This window comes from Melanerpes formicivorus, unplaced genomic scaffold, assembly GCF_026170545.1.
Source record: "Melanerpes formicivorus ecotype bairdi unplaced genomic scaffold, bMelFor1.0.p_v2 SCAF_35, whole genome shotgun sequence".
NCBI lineage: Eukaryota > Metazoa > Chordata > Aves > Piciformes > Picidae > Melanerpes > Melanerpes formicivorus.
Genome location: NW_027142387.1, coordinates 2,313,631 through 2,332,908, shown reverse-complemented (window position 1 = coordinate 2,332,908; position 19,278 = coordinate 2,313,631). Strand labels below are relative to the sequence as shown.

The following is a 19,278-nucleotide window of genomic DNA, read 5'->3' as shown; positions in this document are numbered from 1 at the left end:
AGTATGATCCATTGCAAGCTCAACCAACTGAGTAACTGGAAAAAAAACCAAAAAAACACCAAACAGCGAGAGAGCGTAAATTACTTGAAGGCCTTCAAATACATGTGGCAGGTTGAAAGTGCAGGCTTTAATTCTCATTTCATGCTGGTACCAGTTGTCTGCTGGTGGTTGACAGCAGGACATACCTTCAGCTCGGTTTCTTGTGTTTAATGTTGGATATAAGAGCTTCAAGATATGTTAGACAAGTAACCGAAGCATTTACTTTGCTGTATAAATAGCGCTAAACATCAGGGCTTTCATTTTACGAATTAAGCAAAATACTTGAATTGTAGCTCTCCTGTATTTTCAGATTTTTTGTGAAAGAACATGTAATATTTCTCTCTCATTTTTTTCCTCTTGGGATTAGGAAGTGTGGGGTGTTTGGGTTTTTTTGGTTTTTTTTTTTTTTATTATCATTATTACTTATGTGTTTTGGGTTTTTTTTGTTTGTTTCTAGGTGCTGCACAATGGACTTGTGATGGAAATGAATCATCCGACAGCTGGGAGGATAGCTGTTCCAGGTTAGATGTTTAATTCTTTTTTCTAAATGGAGCTTAAAATTAAATGCTACATGACATCCTGAGTGGTTCTGGAACACAGCTGAGGACATGACACATCTTCACATTTCACTCAAATGAACAAAAGTTTAACCGGGAAGACATTTGTGCTCATCGTCATTCCAGTAGCAGAAAAATGGGTTAAAATGTGTGTCAAAATAGCTTCTGGTTTTCATCGGTCAGTTGTCATAAAACATGAACATGGATTTGATAATATTTGCAAACTCCCACTGCTAGAAATATTACTGCTAAATCGTCTACATGAATATGTGAATCTGGTTTTGATTTAGGTCTATTTTGCAAGTTACAGGGTTTTTTTTTTTGAGACATTTCTCATTAAAAAAAAAAAAAAAAAAGAAAAAGAAAAAGAAAAGCAAAAGGATGGAAGTTTGTACCGACGATTTCATCCCGTTCGTGCATTTAATGAGATTAGATGTGAAACTGTAACAATGACATCTCAAACAGGAATTTTAGATTTTGTAGCAAACAGAAGTGATAAACTAATGTCTCCTCTTTTGAGATCTAAGTGGATCACAACTTCAAGCTGCTGTAGCTTTATTTCCATTAGAGTTAGTGATGGGATGGGGTTAGTTTCATTCAGAGCCATGATGAATGTTGTCGTTCAGATCCTTGTATTTGACTGTTTTGACAGCTGAGCCTTATCTGTAATCTACTAGCTATTGGGTGAAGTTTTTTGCTTCTCTATGCTTTTCTGTCTCCCAAGCCACACAGAATTGTTTCTTCTCTCATTGAAATCACCATGGCTTTTTATAACATTTTCTCTCTCCATTGTGATTGTGTGTGCAAAATTTCACCTTCTGATGCAGCATCCAATTGTCATCAATTTCAGTTTACTCGAGCACATGTAACGGTAAGAAGAATGTGACCCATAAAATTTATCTTAATGTGCACATCCTGGAATCACACTGGGATGCAGAAAGAATTATTTGAATGAAATCAATCCCACATTAGATCATGTTTTCTGCAGGAATAGAGGGGGTTGTTTTGTGTATGCTTCGTATTTGCTCTTTATCACAGTTTGTGTTCCACATTTGGTCCCATTAGGTTTGGATGTTTGGTCAATTGTATTAAAAAATGCTTCTCTATTTGGATTCACATATCTGGAATTAGTAATCCTTTTGTTTTAGTTTCTAACAAAAAAAAGTATCTTGGTTTATTTATCCAAAATGAAAAGACTAATAAGGGGTTTGATTTAATTATTTTTAAAGAAGTGGGCAGAAAAGCCTTGCAGATGGTAGAGAAAGAGTGTAAGGTTTTCATGTATAATGTATAATCTATCTTAGGGAAAGAAAATACTCCTTAAGGGGATAGGTTAAACTGCAAGAAGAGGAAGGAGATGAAAGGAATGCTCTAATGTCTGTCAGCAGTGATAGAATGTATTGGCAAGAGAGTGAGTTTTTACATAGGTAAGCCATAGTACTTCCCAAATCCTTAGTTATTTTTTATTTTATTAAACCAGTGACACTGCACTAAACTAAAATAAATCATCCTAATCTCTAATGGTTTGCCATTTAGGTTGGCTTCTATGAAGAGTCTCTTGTATTGAAGCAGATGGCTGAAATGATTATTGGATATTTGAGCAGGAAAAGGAGAATTCCTTCCTTTACTGGCATGGGAGGATAAGCAGGGGGAGAGACAGGGGAGGGAAGGGTGGAGGATACTTATTCAGTGTGAGCAGAATGGACCTATTGATATCACAAGAAAGACAGTGCATTACTCTGTCCCAAAATTGAAGTGTGTAAGTGTGTTTGGCCACTGTTAGTGACAGGTAATGGAAGTAGCCTGGAATTGTCCTGGTCAGTGATATATCTGAAGAGTACAGGAAGGAGTGTTTAGAGAAGACCTCCAGTAGATGAACTGCTTCTCAGTGACTGTTTAAGAGAGTAATAACTTCTTTTCCCAATGTGATTATATTCTACAATATTGTATTTGTTAGAAATTTTACTGACCTCTCAGTTCTTGGCTCAGGGTTGATTATTAAGCGAGATTAAGATACTAATGGGAATGGGGAATGTTGAAACTGAGTGAACTAAAAATGTCTCTCCCTAAAGAGACTGGGAAGGAAAAGACTGTGATCCCAAAATAAAAATGAGTGACTGGTATTTTTTAACCATATAAGCCAGATTTTAGTTTGTCTTTTAGTAACTGAGCTGGACATCACACTTGAGGCTCTTGACAGACATCAGACTTTTGCTGCAAAGTGCATGCAATGGCATGCACTTGGCAAGTGAAAGCATGCTACCACATTTCAGCTCTAAGTATCACATCTGACCCCTGCATCTAGTATCTTGGTTTAGGGTACTCCTTTTCCAGGCCTGTCCCTATTTAGCGAGTGAGTTTAAATCTGTACATGAATTCTCACTTGAAGATCTTGCACCTTGAAATTCTGAGGGATTTTGCTGTTGACTCTATTTTTTTAACATTAAACTTGGTGACTCATACTCCTCCTTTACTCAAATGTCTTTTGATGTGGTTATTATATTTGGTTCCACACCTAGCCAATGTTTTTCCCTTTGCCTTTTTTTATATATCCCAGCCTGTGTATGCTGTTGAGCACATCGTAAAGTACTGGTGGGACTGGAGTGGGAGAAGTTGCTTTATAAAAAAACATATTTCTATTAATTTTTCTTTTCAAATGGCGTATTGATGGTAGGAGAGATACAGACCTTATGTTTCAACATCTCTTTCTTCAGGTGTTCATTGAAAAGGTCTTTGTGCATGTATGATGCTGTCACCATTAGCAAGATACATTAGATTCAGGAATGGATGTGAAAAGGGAGTTCATCATACCTGACTGACTGTGTAAAGGTCTGTAAGATCATTTTGAAGAAAAATGTGTCTCTATGGTAGTCAACTCATTTCATTAGGGTAATGTCTCACATATACTTCAGTACATTCATGTTGTGAAATTATTCTAGACCTGACTTGTTATACATATGCTTGACATACCATATACAGAAGGTTGAACACCATGAGAGAGCCTTGCTTGAGTCCCAAAGGCCTGATGCTGTCCAGAACTCATTCTTTGCAGGACTGCTTCATCTGATTGGAGGGCTGTGCTACTGAATCTCTTCTGGTTCTATGTCTGAAGTCAGATTAATCATCTTTAGTTTGGGACAGAGCTCTGAAGATGCTAAGAAGGTGGAGCACATCAGCTGGAGAGGCTGAGCTGGTACAGCTTGGGGAAAAGACAGCTTCAGGGGGGCCTGGCAGCAGCCCCCCAGTAGCTACAGGGAGGTTGTCAATGTGAAGAGCCAGACTCTTCACAGCAATGCGTACATGGAAGATGGCAGATTCAGACTGGATATTGCAAAGTCTTTTTCATTGTGATGACAGCCAGGCAGTACAGCAGGTTATACAGAGGTAGTGCAGGCTCTGTTCTTGGAGATTTTTTGAGAAACAATTAGATGAAGCCATGAGCAACATGGGTTGACCTTAGACCTGGCCCTACTTTGAACAAGACCTTGGGCTGGAGAGCTCCTGAGGTCCTTTCCAATTTGGATTATGTTCTTATTCTATGATTAACCTTCATATCTCCTCACACAGCTCTATTGTGTTAGCCATTTCCATAGAGCAACTGCATAGTTCAATAAAATGTGAAAAGTAGAGCACAAGAAGTACTTTTGAGGGCAAAAAGTGATAGCAAAGAGATGTTTTGTAGAGTTCTAGGTTGCAGATGATACTGGATGGCACATAAACAATATAGTTACGTGAAGGGACAAATTTTCAAGAAGCTTTAGCATCTGTGTTATTCTTGAACTTTGTTATGTAAGAGTGACAGACTTCTCCAAAGAGCAATAGCATGTGGGTTTCTGGGAGGCACTGAGTAGTTTATTCTGAGTTGCAATGTGGAGCATAATGGATACCAATCCATACTGCTTGTGTGGAAAAAGCTAATTGATGCAATGTAATGTGCCCAAATCTTTCCATTCTTGTCTATTTTATTAGGTTTAGGAAACTTGGATATTAATAATCCCAACTTCTGCATTATGCATTGTCTAGTGATGACTTCTAAAAGCAGTCAGTTGTGTTTTATAGTGTTTGCAATTTGATTATTGTATTTTTAAGAATGAAGCACAATGCATTCAGCTGTTTCTAACAACCCAGCCTTTGTAACATTTATTAACTAGCAGGAACCTCTGTGAAATAAAACTCATTTCTGACCCCTTCTAAGCCTTAGCGAATTGAGGATTTGGATATAAGCCTGATCTTTGAAACCATCTCTCATCAAACAGGAAACAATATAACTGTAGAAATCATGTAAAACACCTCTTCCAGACAAAACAACTATTCTTAATTTTGATAATGTTTATATTTAAAGTTCTCCTCATCCCCATTTCCTGAGTTGATAAACATTATTTCTGTCCTTTGGCCCATGATCTGCAGCAAGGATGTCTTCATTGCTCAAAAAGGTCAATTTCATACCTGGCTTGGTGATTTCCTTCTGTGCTCTTGAGATAATGTGCTTGTGGGACTGCTCAAAGGTCAGCTAGGAAAGGCAGTGCAGGATTCCTCCTTGGCATGGATTTCTTGGACTAAATTCAAGTGATCTGTGTTAATTAATCAACCCACTCAGGAGAAATGTCTCTTTTTCCGGTTTTCTCTTGTCTCTGTGCATTACAAATATACTACTGAAACAGGAAAGATTTTTTTTTTTCCCAGAGATAGGCTTTTCCTGTTGTATGATCCATTAAATGGTGTCGTGGTTCCATGGAGACTAATTGCCATCAATCTTTTAGAAGAATGGTTTTAAGAAACAAGACAAAGAGGCAAGAAATCTAATAGGATTTCCTTACTGTGCCATAGCTTTCTTCCTCAACTTTGGACAAATAACTCTCTGTGTCTCACCTTACTCTTTGCAGTTTGTCAGATCTTAGTTAATAGTTGAAAAATACTTTGATTTCTAAGGAAAGGAAGTTCTTGGGGAAACTTTTCTGCTTAAAATAGGTATTTCTGTTTATTCTGGATGCATTTTTGCTTATTTTCTCCATGTATGAGGAAGACCAGTTATAGTTGTGGAAAGACCAGTGGGGTAACTATGTGTTTGATCAATACATTTCAACACAGGGATCTGTTAGTAGTATATGCTTTCTCTTATTTTTCATCATTTAATGTAAGTGTAGTGGGAGAAGCTTCAGTAGGACTAGATATATTGCAGAGAAAAGTGACGTCTGCCTGGGAGAAGTTGGCAGGAAATTAAGGAAGTTGTACTCCAATCCATTGTTTCCTGCAGCTAGAAGATCCCACAGCGTAGGAACAAAAACAACAACAACAACATAAAAAATCCCAACTTCTTCTTTATTTTTTTTTTCTTCACAAGAACCTCTGCTTGAACTTCTGATCCTGTCTGCTTCTCATCAGGCTGTTTTTTCATATGCATGTGTGTGCGTGCATGCATGTGCATAACTGATGTTGATTGAAAATTTTTAATTTCACTTCACTATTTATGGTACATTGGAGACAAACAGCTTCACCAGCATTACCGTTACCTCATTCGCCTTTTTTAGTCATCAGGGCTGACTGTTTATGTCTTTTACATTCACAGAGCTGATTTCAATTTTGAGGAATTCAGGACCATTACAGGAACTCAGCAGAAATGATATATGACAGCTCACTTAGCTATCCTGAAAATACTTCAAAAAAATCTTAATAAATATCTAAACAATATATTCGTGCTGATTGCAAAAGCAGAAAAGAGATTGTGGGAATGGCAAGGACTATGTTATAAACTTCAGGATTATGTAGAAAAGGCTAGGCTGTGTTTTTAATGAATGATACTTTAACTTGGAATCTTTTAAGATTCCTTTAAAATGTAAGCAGCAAGCCTTTTCATATATTTGCTCCTCTGTCAGGTATTTCCAGAACATTTCTCTACTGTATATCTTAAAATGCGCTACACCTCCCAGAATGGATTTAGTTCCACAGTTAGTATTTTAAGGAAGAAAAGCCTACGGTCTCTTACATAGTTCTGGGCCTTCAGTTGTTTGGCAAAATTAAGAAATACTGGAAGGTTTTTTCCATCAGGCCCAGAGTAGCAGTCTTAACTGGGACCAGCAGTGCTGTGTGTTACTCAGGCAGGGGCTCTCCAGGACTGCTGTGCAGGGTGTCTGAACTGGGCTCTTCTCTCGACAGGCCCTAAGCTTTTCTCTCTTTCTTTAACTTGTGGCAAACAGTGCTGTTTTTCTTGCATCATGTGTTTTGTGCCTGGACCTGACACTGCCACATTGGAAGGGGAAATAATTTTTTTTCAGTGGACGAGTAGGGATGTTTTCCTACTCTGTACATAATAAGTGAAGTAAAATGGTGGTTGAAGTTTTTCTGAATGTTGGTAATTATACTTCTGCCTACTGGAGAATGTTTTCTTTATCTTTGCCTCATGTGTCCTAAGATATGCTAGGATTTGCTTTGAACTAGACATAGTTTCTTATGGAGTTTGAGCAGCATCAACTTGCTATTGTAGAGGGATAAAAAAAAAAGTTGAAGTGTTAACTGAATAGCCAAATAAACTCATTAACTTCCCACCAACAGCAACACTATTTGAATTCAGCTTTGTTTAAATTTGTGTGTGTTGTTTGCTCTGTTTAAATGCATTTCTCACTTCTTTCTTTATAAGTAACAGTAATGTAGAAAGCACTTTCTTAACCCCCCTCTGTAACAAGCACAGCCAGGTGCTCACTCAGTGCAGGGTGTGTGATTGTAAAGATATATCTGCGTGCCTCGGGTGCATTGTAAAACAGCCAAATTACTTCAACACCCATAAATTGTAAGTATATCTTTATGATCTTTAATAATTATTGGATAAGGAAAGGAATCTACTGTCAGCTAAAAAAGGTTTGGTTTCATTAAATGTGCAAGTATGTTTTAACCATTTATACAATTTTACTTAGTCCCTAGGATACTGAGTATGCTAATCCTCATTTGTGTTTCTGTCATATTGTCTTGACCCAAGCCCTGCCTTCCTGTGAATGGCAAGAATGACTGAAAATGGCTGAACTTAAACTGTTTACTGTGAACATAGACTGAATAACTTCTTGGTCAACAGTGGCCATTAGATCATGCAGTTTAACTTCTTACTGCATTGGCCATAGAATTTCATTAATTTGCTCCTTTCATGTGTGTTTGACTGCAGTTTATTTTATTCAGAAGTCCTCAAGAGGTGTAAAATTCAGCAAGTGTCTGGCTCTTTCTTTATATGCCTGATCAGCTTGTTAAAAAAATCATACTATGATTCTAGTTTTATAGAGCAACAATATTTCTTTCATTTATTTTTTTTTATTGCAGTCTATACTGCATATTAAGAGGAAAAATTAGCAGTTGTACAGTGCATCACAAACCTCCTGCCTGACTCTGAGCAAAGCTCTTAGCTCACAAAGTTACTTCAGCCAAAAATTGCGGTAAGACAGCTCACAAGATACCATTTTAACCCATGTTCAAGTACTTCTGCAAAATGAGACTGTACAGAGAAAACTACTGGATGGAAACATTCACCTCTTAAGAGTCATTATTCTGACATAAATCTTTCAAAATGTTGGCTACTGTGGACATACCTTGCAACCTTCCTTCCAGTTAAATGTAAGAAGTCAAGAAACACCATTTTTACTACTTTAATATGACTTTTAGATTCTCGTAGATTCATACAATGGTTTAGGTTGGAAGGGACCTTAAAGATCTAGTTCATGAGAGAATAACTTTTCTCGTCCTGCTGGTCATACTTTTGATGCAGGACATGGCTGGCCTTCTGGGCTGCAAATGCACACTGCCGGCTCATGTTGAGTATTTTCATCAGCTGACACCCCTAAGTCCTTACCCTCAAGACCACTCTTGAACCACTCCTTGCCCACCCTGTATTTGTGCATGGGATTGCCCTGACCCAGGTGCGGTGCCTTGCACTTGGCCCTGTTGAACTTCATAAGGTTGGCTTTGGCCCACCTCTTAAGACTGTCCAAGTCCCTCTGCATGGCATCCCTTCCCTCCAGCATGTCAACTGCACCACACAGCTTGGTGTCATCTGCAAACTTGCTCAGGGTGCACTCAGTCCCATTGCCCATATCACTGACAAAGGTATTCTCGCCACTAGACAGTTCGTTGCTCAGAGCAGCATGGCCCACCACTAGCAGTCCTGTGGCAATCTCTTCCCATTTCCATTTACTTTCAAGATTTTTTTGTCAGATGTCTTCAGGCCTTGGTTGCTTTTGTTTTTGGGGTGTTTTTTTAGTGATGGGAGTTTGCAGTTTGTTGCTGTTTTATGAGGCATAGCATTACTTCTGGTCTTAAGGTATTTTTAGAGGTTGGTATTAATTTCCCTGAGTGTACCCAGATGTGAATCAAAATGCTTCAGGGATTGTATTTAGAAACTGTAAGTCTAAGGTCTTATCTTGATTCAACAAGAGCAATTGCAGGGTCCTGCACCTGGACCAGAACAATCCTCACTATCCATACAGGCTGGGGAGGGAGGTAATAGAAAGCAGCCCTGCAAAAAAGGACTGGGGGTGCTGATGGATGAGAAGCTGGACATGAGTGAGTGCTTGCAGCCCAGAAGGCCAATTGCATCCTGGGCCACATTTAGAGATGTGTGGCCAGCAGATCCAGAGAGGATCTGCTCTGCTCTGGTGAGACTTCACGTGGAGTATTGCATCCAGATCTGGAGCCCTCAGTGCAGGAAGGACACAGAGCTGATAGAGTGGGTCCAGAGGAGGCCCATGAAAGTGATCAGGGGCTTGGAGCACTTCTGCTTTGAAAACAGGCTGAGGGAGCTGGGGGTTGTTCAGCCTGGTGAAGAGAAGGCTCCAGGGTGACCTAACAGCAGCCTTCCAGTACCTGAAGGGGGCTTACAAGAAGAGTGGAGAGAGACTGTTTACAAAGACCTGTAGTTATAGGACAAGAGGCAATGGCTTCAAACTGAAGAAGAGCAGCTTTAAATTGGAAGTTAGGAACAAGTTCTTTACCACAAGGTTAGTGGAACACTGGAAGAGGTTGCCCACTGTGGTAGTTGAGGACCCACCCCTGGAGATATTCAAAGTGAGGCTCAACAGGGCTCTGGGCAACCTGATCTAGTTGAGGATGCCCCTGCTTAGTGCAGAGCGTGGTTGGACTAGATGGCCTTTGCAGTTCCCTTCCAAGTGAGACCATTCTATGATTCTGTGATTGTACTCTTGGAAACCAGTATTATACTGGGTGCCAGATCCAAAAAGCTATGATAATATATTTCTATAGCATAATTACATATGACATCTGCATATCACATATCAATGTGTATTATATAGTGTTACAGAACATAGAAATATGGGTACTTATGGAGGTTATTTGCTGTTAAAACTGTAGTGAGAGAAGAATCGGATAGTTTCAGTGCATATAGTTTATAAGCAAAGATGAATTGGTAAATTCAGCAATCTGAGTATTTTGGTTTAGGTCTTAATTATTTTTTTTTTTACTTTTATCTTTTGTTACAAAATTTTGTAGGAAAGAAACTTTTGTACATGAAAAGGAAGCTATCTCCTCATATCATATCGCACTTTGTATGTCCTCAACTTTGAGCAGTATTTATGTGCAATAGTAATTTTTATATTAGACAGGGGGGGGATTAATTATTTATTTATCAACAATGAGTATGTCAAATATTGAGCACATCCGTAGAACTTACATGCTCTGATGATTTGTGGCAGGTGCATTGTTGAAGATAAATGCCTTAGAAAATTGTGGGTGATTTTTTTTAACTCAAGAACAACAAATTAAACAAATGCTGTCTTATTTACAGTAAAGCATGGCCTCAGTAAAAGTGCTCTGCTCTTATTTGAAGACTTGAGTTCTATTTTCATGAGTTTTGTAATTTAATTTGTCTAAATTTACTGTAGTTAATGAGAAGTAATAATCAGTAATCGACTTAAATGCATCATAAAATAAGTTGAAGCATCCCAATTCATGGTACCCTTTGTAGTATATTGACTGATAACTGCACAGAGATATTAAGGAGATCCATTTGCAGAGGCTTTTTAAAAAGTCAAGAAGTAAGATTGGAAACTTAATCATAATTTAGGAAATTTCTGTCTTCTAGTGCTTCTAGACCTGAAGAGTCTTCAGTAGTGTAAAATATACTTTTATATCTGAGTAGTGTAACTGTTACCACCTCCTGTCTTATGACCAGAAACATTCCTGCTTCCAGGGATCAGAGAATTTGAATCCCCACTTTGGGAAGGAAGAACTGTGTATTGGTTTGCTCATCATATTGGGATAATAGCTGATTTCCTCTTCATTGCTGCTTTTAGCTACTTAACTAGCAATACCTATCATCCAAAGACTCCAATTCGGGCAAGAATGTAATTATACTTAATTCTGGGTGCAGATGTAATTGGTGTACAACTCTTACAGTCTTTGAAAGACAACTCTTGGCTCTAGGTTGGCTTCTTCCACAGTTCTCGTATTTCCAGTCTTTCCTAAATACTGCAACTGTGAGATCTAATGATTGAGGCATGCTGGCAGACAAATCCATTTTGTTCTGAACTTCAAGGTATAATGGACATAAAATTTACTTAGCAGTGGTGTTTTCCTACTAGTAACATTCAACCTATCATAAGAAACAAGGTAGTTGGATGGATTCACATGTGTGTAGCCATAAGAAAGCTATGCAATAGGGAAAAAAGGCCGATGATTAAGACAATGTGCCTTCACCAGAGTATTTAACACTCTTGTGTGACTACTCGCTATACAGGGTATGACCTAAACTGTGTTCTCTAATGCTATTATATCTATTTTACAAAGATGATAAAATATATCCAGCTAGTTTTTCTTTCCTCTAGACTCCTACTTCACATATGCCTAAAAGATGGATTTAAGCCATATAACTTGTGTATGGTTGTTATCTATATGATGATAAAAATGATTTTATCTGTATAAACAAGCAGGTAAGTTTTAAATTTCTGCTTTAGAAAAATATTTTATATTCTAACCTTTTGTGTCAGAGGTCATTACCCTCACATCCACCCCAAAGCATATTTTCCATCAGTAACATTTATTTGTCCCAGACATCTGTAATGTGGGCACATGCTAACTGTGTTTTGTATACTAAGGGAGATCCTTTGGAACGGGACATGCTCAAAGTGCCATACACACTGTCTTTTGGATTAGAAGGAATGAGTTAATTCTGTTGTGAAGGGATGTTATCCCTACAGCTCTGTTGAGAGTTATTTCCTTTATCACACAGACTAACTGCTCTCGGTGAAGAGCTGGCTGAGCAGCAGTGCTCAAAGGATTGCAGTGAATGGGGATACATCTGGTTGGTGACTAGTTATCAGAGCTGTTCCTCAGTGCTCAAGCCAGTTCTGTTCAGTCCTTGCATCACTCATGTGGAGGCAGGATTTGCATGCTCAGTTGGTAAGTTTGCTGATGATACTAAACTGGCAGGTGCTGGTGACTCTCTCAAGGGACAAGTGGGCTTGCAGAGGCATCTGCTAAAGTTGGAGCATTGGGCAGTCATGAGTGGCCTGAAACTGAACACAAATACCAGATTTATGATTACCTTGCTGTAATCTGGTGGTGCAGAGAGAGACTGGTTAATGTGGTTTGTCTGTGAGCTACAGAATTGTGTTTTCTGTCATAGCCTGAGAGAAGAGTAACAGCACAAGGTTTGTCCTTGGAAGCCCAATAGCAAGGGACAACACATTCAGGGATGCCCAGTAGTAGGCCCAGTGCATGGCCACCAAGGGTAGGTACAGCCCCCACCAAAGGCCTGCAGGGCACAGGGATGCCTTGGGGCCAGCACTCTAAAAGCTGCCAAAAGGATGCTGGGCAGAGGGGCGGTGGTCAGAGCAATGGTGGGTGGGGCTGTGCATAGGGCCCCCTGGCACCCTGATGGCACAAGGCTGTCACCTGGCAACGGCACTGGCAGTGCCCTGGGACACTACAAAAGGCAGGGTCCTGTGGTACCTGCTGTCAGACCTGCCCAGGGCATCCTGTAGACATCCCAGAGGAAGTCTTTGAGGAGCTGATGGAATTACTTGGTGAGGGCTGAGAGAGGAAGACCAAAGGCAGACGAGGGTGCTGGAGATGAGAACAGCTACCAATTGCTGGAGGTGCCTGAGGCTTTTTTAGAGGGACAGCAATGGCAAGATCAAGAGAATGTGAGATGGCTCCAGAGTGAGGGAGAACAGGGCTTGGGTATCTCCTGGGTGTCATGACATGCCTGTGGGAGGAGGGAGCAGGTCTTGCTCGGATGCTCAGGGAGTAGCCGATCACCAGCACTGGGGTCAGGAAGGAATTTTTTCCCCCGGGGCAGATTGGCACTGGTCCCCGGGTTTTTTTTTGCCTTCCTTTGCAGCACTGAGCATGACCACTTGTCAGGGCTCCTCTGGTCCCTTTTGGCTGGGCTACTGCCTGCTGCTCATGCACCAGGAAGATGGCCTCTCATGCCCTGCAGTTAAGGGGAGGAAGGCTTTTTTTCTCTCATGATGGACAGTTAAGTGTCCCCAGGATTTTTTTTGCCTTCCTCTGCAGCACTGAGCATGGCTCCTTGGCAGGTCTCTATTGGACCATTCTGGCCAGATGTCTGCTGTGTGTGCTACACAGATATGGCCTCCAGGCTGCACATCCAAAGACAGAAGTCTTTCTAGGCTCCCAGGATGAGGAATCTTTCTTGGCTTCCCCAGGAGTTGCTTCTTTTTCCACTATAGCACTGAGCATGGCCCCTTCCTTGTCAAGACTTCTCCAGTTGCCACTCCAGCCAGGTTCATGCTGCTTGTCCTCCACAAAGGTGGTCTTTGGGCCATCCCTCCAGAGGGAGCAATATTTCTACACTGGCAGGACAGGGAGGGAACTCTTGTGCCCCACAGGTGGCCTTTGGGCCGCTCTCCCCAAAAGTGGCCTTTGGGCCCCCCATCCAGAGGGAGCAGACTTTCCACACTGGCAGGATAGGGAACTCTTGTGCTCCACAAAGTGGCCTTCGGGCCGCCTGTCCAGGAGGAGGCAAGCTTCCTAGACTCTTGGGATAGGGCAACTGTCACTTGCACTTCACAGAGGTAGTCTTTGAGCCCACTCACCCAGAGGGAGCAAATTTTGTAGACTCTCAATATAGCGATGCTGTCACTTGTGTTTCACAGAGGTGGCCTTTGGGGCCACACATCCAGGAGGAGGAAGCTTTCTGGACTCCCAGGATGGGGGAAACTCTTGGCTTGCCCAGGAGCTGATTCTTTGTTCTGTAGTATTGAGCACAGCCCCTTGTCAAGGCTTCTCTGGACCCTTGATTCTTGGCTTGATTCTTGCAGTTTTCCGGCATCTCCAATGCACTACTCATGACCTGGCTTTTGTGGGCTCTTTTGCCCAGTGCAAGCTTGCAGCGGGAGTGAACTATGCTCCTGCCTTGCCTGGGTACTGTGTTAGTGCTTATATGAGCTTGAAAACTGAAACAGGTTTGAAAAATAACATAAAATAACATAAAATAAAATCCTGTTTGCACTTGTATCCTTTGTGTTTTGTGTCCTTTAAATTGTTTTAGGAGCTGGAATCCCCCAGCATTTCAGGCAAATAACAGGCTCATGGTTCCTTGACTCATTGAAGTGCAGAAAATGGATGAGCACAGTTCTGCTGTGTGATGCTCAGTTCTGCACAACAAGTTCTGACACAGGGCTAGGGGCTTTGTCCAGGAAAGCATCTCCCTCCAGTACAGGTCCAGCTGCATCCAGGAGACAGAGGCAGGGACAGGCACACCTACAACGTAGCTCAGGCAGGGACTGGAGCCCCCAAGCTGAGCTGAGATGTGTACCCTGGGACCTTGGCAGGAGATGGGGTGTCAGTTGTTCTCAGGCTCTTGTGGTTTGGTGTGTTTGTCCTAGTGAAACAGTTCATCCACACCTAAAAATAAATACAAGGAAAAAAAGAAATTCACAGAGAAATGAACAGGTATTACTCACTTCCACAGGATCTGCAACCACATAGTGGAGAATCTTGTCCTGCTTTGGACTGAGGACTTAATCTTTGAGCCACACTACTAGTATAAGAGATGTGGGGTTTTGCCATCCTGTGGAAACTTGCCTACACTGGATGAGCATAGAAGACTTTTAAAAAACACATTTCATGCATTTGTTGTTTGTAAATTTGTTCTGTTTGTCAAATTATCTTGAGATGATCCAGAGTTCTCACCCCTATCTGAAGGTACGTGCACTTTTGCCACAAGGTGACATAACTGATGCCTAGACTAGGTCATGACTGTCCATTCAGTGCCTTCTCCTAGTGCAGGGCTGGGAAGAAATGTAATCAGAGATTTCTTCGTGAAGTACTTAGAGCAAAGAGCAGGTAGACTAGTTCATCTAGAAAGGACCTACAATCATCCAACTGCATGACCACTTCAGGAATGACCAAGTTCAAGCACGATATTAAGGAGGTTGCCTAAATGACTCTTAAAGAGCGACAGACATGGGGCATTGGCCACCATTCCAGGAAGCCTGTTCCAGCCTGTTTGACCACCCTTTTGGTAAAGAAATATTTCCACATATCAAATTCAAAGCTTCCTTCACCAGCTTTAGTGGTCTCTTCAGGATGCATTCAAGGACCTTCACACACTTTTTTAATTGTGAGGCTCAGAATCACACACACAAGGTGAAGCACCAGCAATAGATACAGTGGGGTAATCACCTTTCGACCAGCTGGTTATGCTGCATCAGAGAGAAGGTCTGTCTGTCCCAGTGCTCTACTTCCACAGTGGACAACCATAAATGTTTTAGGGAGAGCATGTAAGCAATGAAGATCTGCTTCTGTTAGAGTTCTAGGGATGCCCTCACCTCCACTGTCTCCTGCCAAGGTCCCAGGGGACATGGAAGTGTCTCAGCTCAGCCTGGGGCCTCCAGTCTCTGCCTGTGCTATGTCGCAGGTGTGCTTGTCCCTGGCCTTTGTCTCTTTCATGGGGCTGGACCCGCACTGCAGAGAGCTGCTCTCCTGGATAGAGCCCTCAGCCCTGTGTCAGAGCTTGTCATTCAATTCTATCATTAGGATTACGGATATATTCCACAGGCCGTGTGAGATAGGCACCTTAGAGCAAGACAGCCTTTGTGAAACCTTTGTTGTATGTTGGTGTTTTGATCTACACTGGAAATGTCTCCCTGAACTATGAAAGCATCTGGTCTTGGCTTCTTCATAGAGACAAAATGCATTATTCTTCCTCCTACAGTCCTAACGTGTTGAAGACCAGCAGAGGTTAAGAAACTGGGTTTGTTTGGCAGATGTTTCTGGTTATTCTGCCAATTAAGTCAACAATAGGTATTCATAATCCTAGGGAGGCTTGGAGGTCATAGAAATTACAGGGCAGGCAGAGTAGTTCATGCATAAATAGCTGCAAAAGAAAGCAATCTTTTGGGGATTATTTCTCCCCCCTCCTTTTATTCTGCTTGTCCTAGGGGCTGTCAGCAATTAGTAACATTGTGCATTGGCTTCATCCCTTGATTCTGGCTTCAGTGTTCAAGGTCCTGAATGGCACAAACTCTGTCTTATTGTTGCAGCGATGTTCTTCTGCAGTTTGTCTTATGCTCAGCTTCCAGTGCTTTGTATAAGTATTAAGATGTTTTTCTCAGCAACTATTTTAAATTACATGGTTTAAATATTTGCATTCCTAAGAGGGAACAGGCAGCCTCAGTAGAATAGTGACAGCAGTTGTTGTGAGGTGGCATTGGTGTAATGCATTTTTTTGTTAGCAAAATTCATTAGAGTCCTACTTTCTGGCCTTCTCAAACTTATCCTTGCTGAGCAAGACATGGAGCTAGCAGAGAGGAGCAGTGACCTTAAGAGGAACATGAGATTGGGAGAAATCATCAAAGAGGTACTTTGTGTGCTTGTGGCTGGGATGTTGATGGTAACTGGACTTTACAAATGTGGGGCATCCTCATTTTGTTACCCCTTATGGAGAAAATAATAGTGTGATACAACATTCAGTTAGGCAAGATTCACAGCAAGAGTAAAGCATTACTAAAAGACAAATAAAGTAAGAACTTCAAAGAGAGAAACCATGAAGTAATGAACAGCCATGAGACTTCACTATGAAAGCTGAATTTCCATTAAAAAAAAAACCTTAATCATTAAACCTTACTTAATTCTTAATCATAACACTACAGATACTGGATAAGGTATTGACTGGGGAGGGTAAAGATGAGAAAAGTATGATAAAGCAGTTCTACTGTCACTCCTGGTAAAAGAGAGAAGTGAACGAGACATTGTTGGTACTAGTAATACATAAACCCTTGTAGCAGCTGATAAAAGTATGTGATATACTGTGACCCTAGGGGGAATGTGACTGTTTATATCTGAACTTGAGAAACAGAAGGGGGAGTAGGTGCTTGTCTTAGTCACATACTCTGGCATCCATATGTATTTTTGGAGGTATAAAAGATTGCTTAATGAGAGACAGAAACATATATGGGACAAATGATTCCAGCATACAGGAGAAGCTGTTGAAAGAAAGAGAGAAATTTCTTCAAGTGTCAAGGGCAGCTGACTTGTCAAAGAAAAGGATCAAAACAGTGTTATTAGTGGAGAACAAGTTCACAGGGTCAAACTAAAGGAAATTGGGAAGTAGAACTGACCAGGCATGCAGGTGTCATGGTGCAGGGTATATATACTGTGAGAAACAAATCAAAAGACAGAAAGAAAATGATCTGGCTCCTGGAAAAGCATGTAAAAAGCGGAGAGCATCGCAAGAATTTGACCAGTGCATAGCAGCTCAGGAAATAGAAAAAGTGGTAGTAAAAATGGAGAATATACAGATTATAGAGATTACAGTTAAAAGAAAGATGTCTTCTTGCTGTTTTGCCAGAGATAGATTCAGAGATTACAGCACAGAAGGATGCAGAAGCCTGCCAAGTAGTCTATTCATTTTTTCAACTATTCTATCTAGTATTAATCAGTCGACTCCAGCTGAATGTCAAAGTCATCAGTAGCCAAATTCTACCAAGGTGCTTAGTGGCAACTTGGATCTGGAGGATTCATGATGCAGGTATTTGAAGTCAAACAGTAATTGTAGTCTGTAAAGAAGAATCTTGAAAATCAGGAGATGTTACACATGCAAGATCATAATTTCAGAGCAAGAATGAGGTGAAAGAATGTGCACTACATGTTCCTCAAGCATTTTCAGAAAATGTAAGTTTTCAAAGAACCAGATGTACAAAGCTCAAGTAGAAGTCAGAAATAAGCCCCGATATAGTGAGATGAGTAAAACTCAATTTTGTTAATGATGGCAGAGTAATAACAAAAAGTTGATAACTTTACTAAAAAATGACATCATTATATCCATTGAAACTTTCAGAGAATGACTCAGAGGCCTAATTAATGCTGAAGGAAATTTGGAATAAACTGAAGGTTTTCAGTTAGGCAAACTACTAAATGCATAATTGTGAAGAAGTTACTGCTTATCACCACTAATAGACTCTATAATCTGTTACCGTTTTAACTGTTTCTGAGGCAACAATGGAGTTCTAGCATGCAGCAAATGGGTCCATGAGTCATGTGAAAACACTGACAACTCCTTTTGGAAGGTAGTTGCCTGGTGTAAATGCTTTTATCATGGGCCCAACAGCTGAGGTGTTCTAATGTAAATTGAAGCTGGGAGGGATTCCCAGACATGTGGCTTGAAGCTGGTGACAGAGCTACTAAAAATTAACGATCTGGCAAAAGAGACAGTCAGTGTCACTATGTAGTAAGCAAACTATGAGACTGAGCATAGACATGTAGAACTTGAGAAGAACTGTGTTCTCTGTTAGTTGGCATCTCGGGAGATGGCAACAAGACCTAGGAAAAGTCAGCGCAATTAGGAAAGCACTCAGAATGAAAGGAGTCCCAGTAGCTTATTAAGTGGTGAGGTTTTTTTCTAGAACTATCAAAGATCTTTAAAGCAGTAAGGAAAATTAGAAAGCAATGTCTGCTCCTAAGATACTGCAGGGTAGCAACGTTATTTTATTCTGAAGGAAGTTAGGAGCAGTGCTAAAGCAAACCTAGCAGCTGTCCTGGTTTTGATTGGGACAGAGGTAATTTCCTTCTTGTGGATGGACCAGTGCTGTGCTTTGGATTTAGTATGACAATAATGTTGATAACATGGGTTTACTTGCTGCTAAGTTGCACTTATCCCAAGTTCAAGAGTTTTCAGTTTCCTAAGCTCTGCCAGTGAGCAGGTGCACAAGAAACGGGGAGGGAGCACAGCCAGGACAAATTATCTGAACTAGCCAAAGGGATATTCCGTACCATAGGATGTCATGCCTAGTGTATAAACTGAGGGGAGCTGGCCAGGAAGGATGAATCACTGCTTGGGGACTGGTTAAGCTTCAGTCATTGGGTGCTGGGGAGTAACATTGTGCATCACTTCTCTTTTCTTGGGTATAATTTTTTTCTCTTGTTATCTTCCTTGTTATCACTATTATTGTTGTTATTGTAATTTATTAAACTGTTATGTCAGCCCACAAGTTTTACTTCTTTTGAATTCTCCTTCTCATCCCACCAGGGATAATGGTGGAAGTGAGTGAGTGGCTATGTGGTGCTTAGTTGCTTGTGTGGGGTTAAACCACAGCAGCAGGCCAGAACATTTATGTAAAGACTGGAAATAAAAAAGGAAACTCCGAGACATCCTTTTTGAAATGCATTTCCCTATGTTCACCTTTCAGCACTAGCTAGCACTGCTAATCAACTATCTTGTTTGCCC

General features: G+C 40.8%; 1 protein-coding gene across 4 annotated transcripts in view; it reads left to right on the top strand.

The window, feature by feature from the left end:
* SUGCT (succinyl-CoA:glutarate-CoA transferase) overlaps window positions 1-19,278 on the top strand; it is a 339,487-nt gene that overhangs the window by 287,390 nt on the left and 32,819 nt on the right. For all 4 annotated transcript variants that reach the window (XM_068156838.1, XM_068156840.1, XM_068156841.1 and 1 more), the window contains one exon: window positions 497-560. In XM_068156838.1, coding sequence (XP_068012939.1) covers window positions 497-560 — 64 coding nt within the window. Of the gene's footprint in view, window positions 1-496; window positions 561-19,278 lie in introns of those variants that run through there.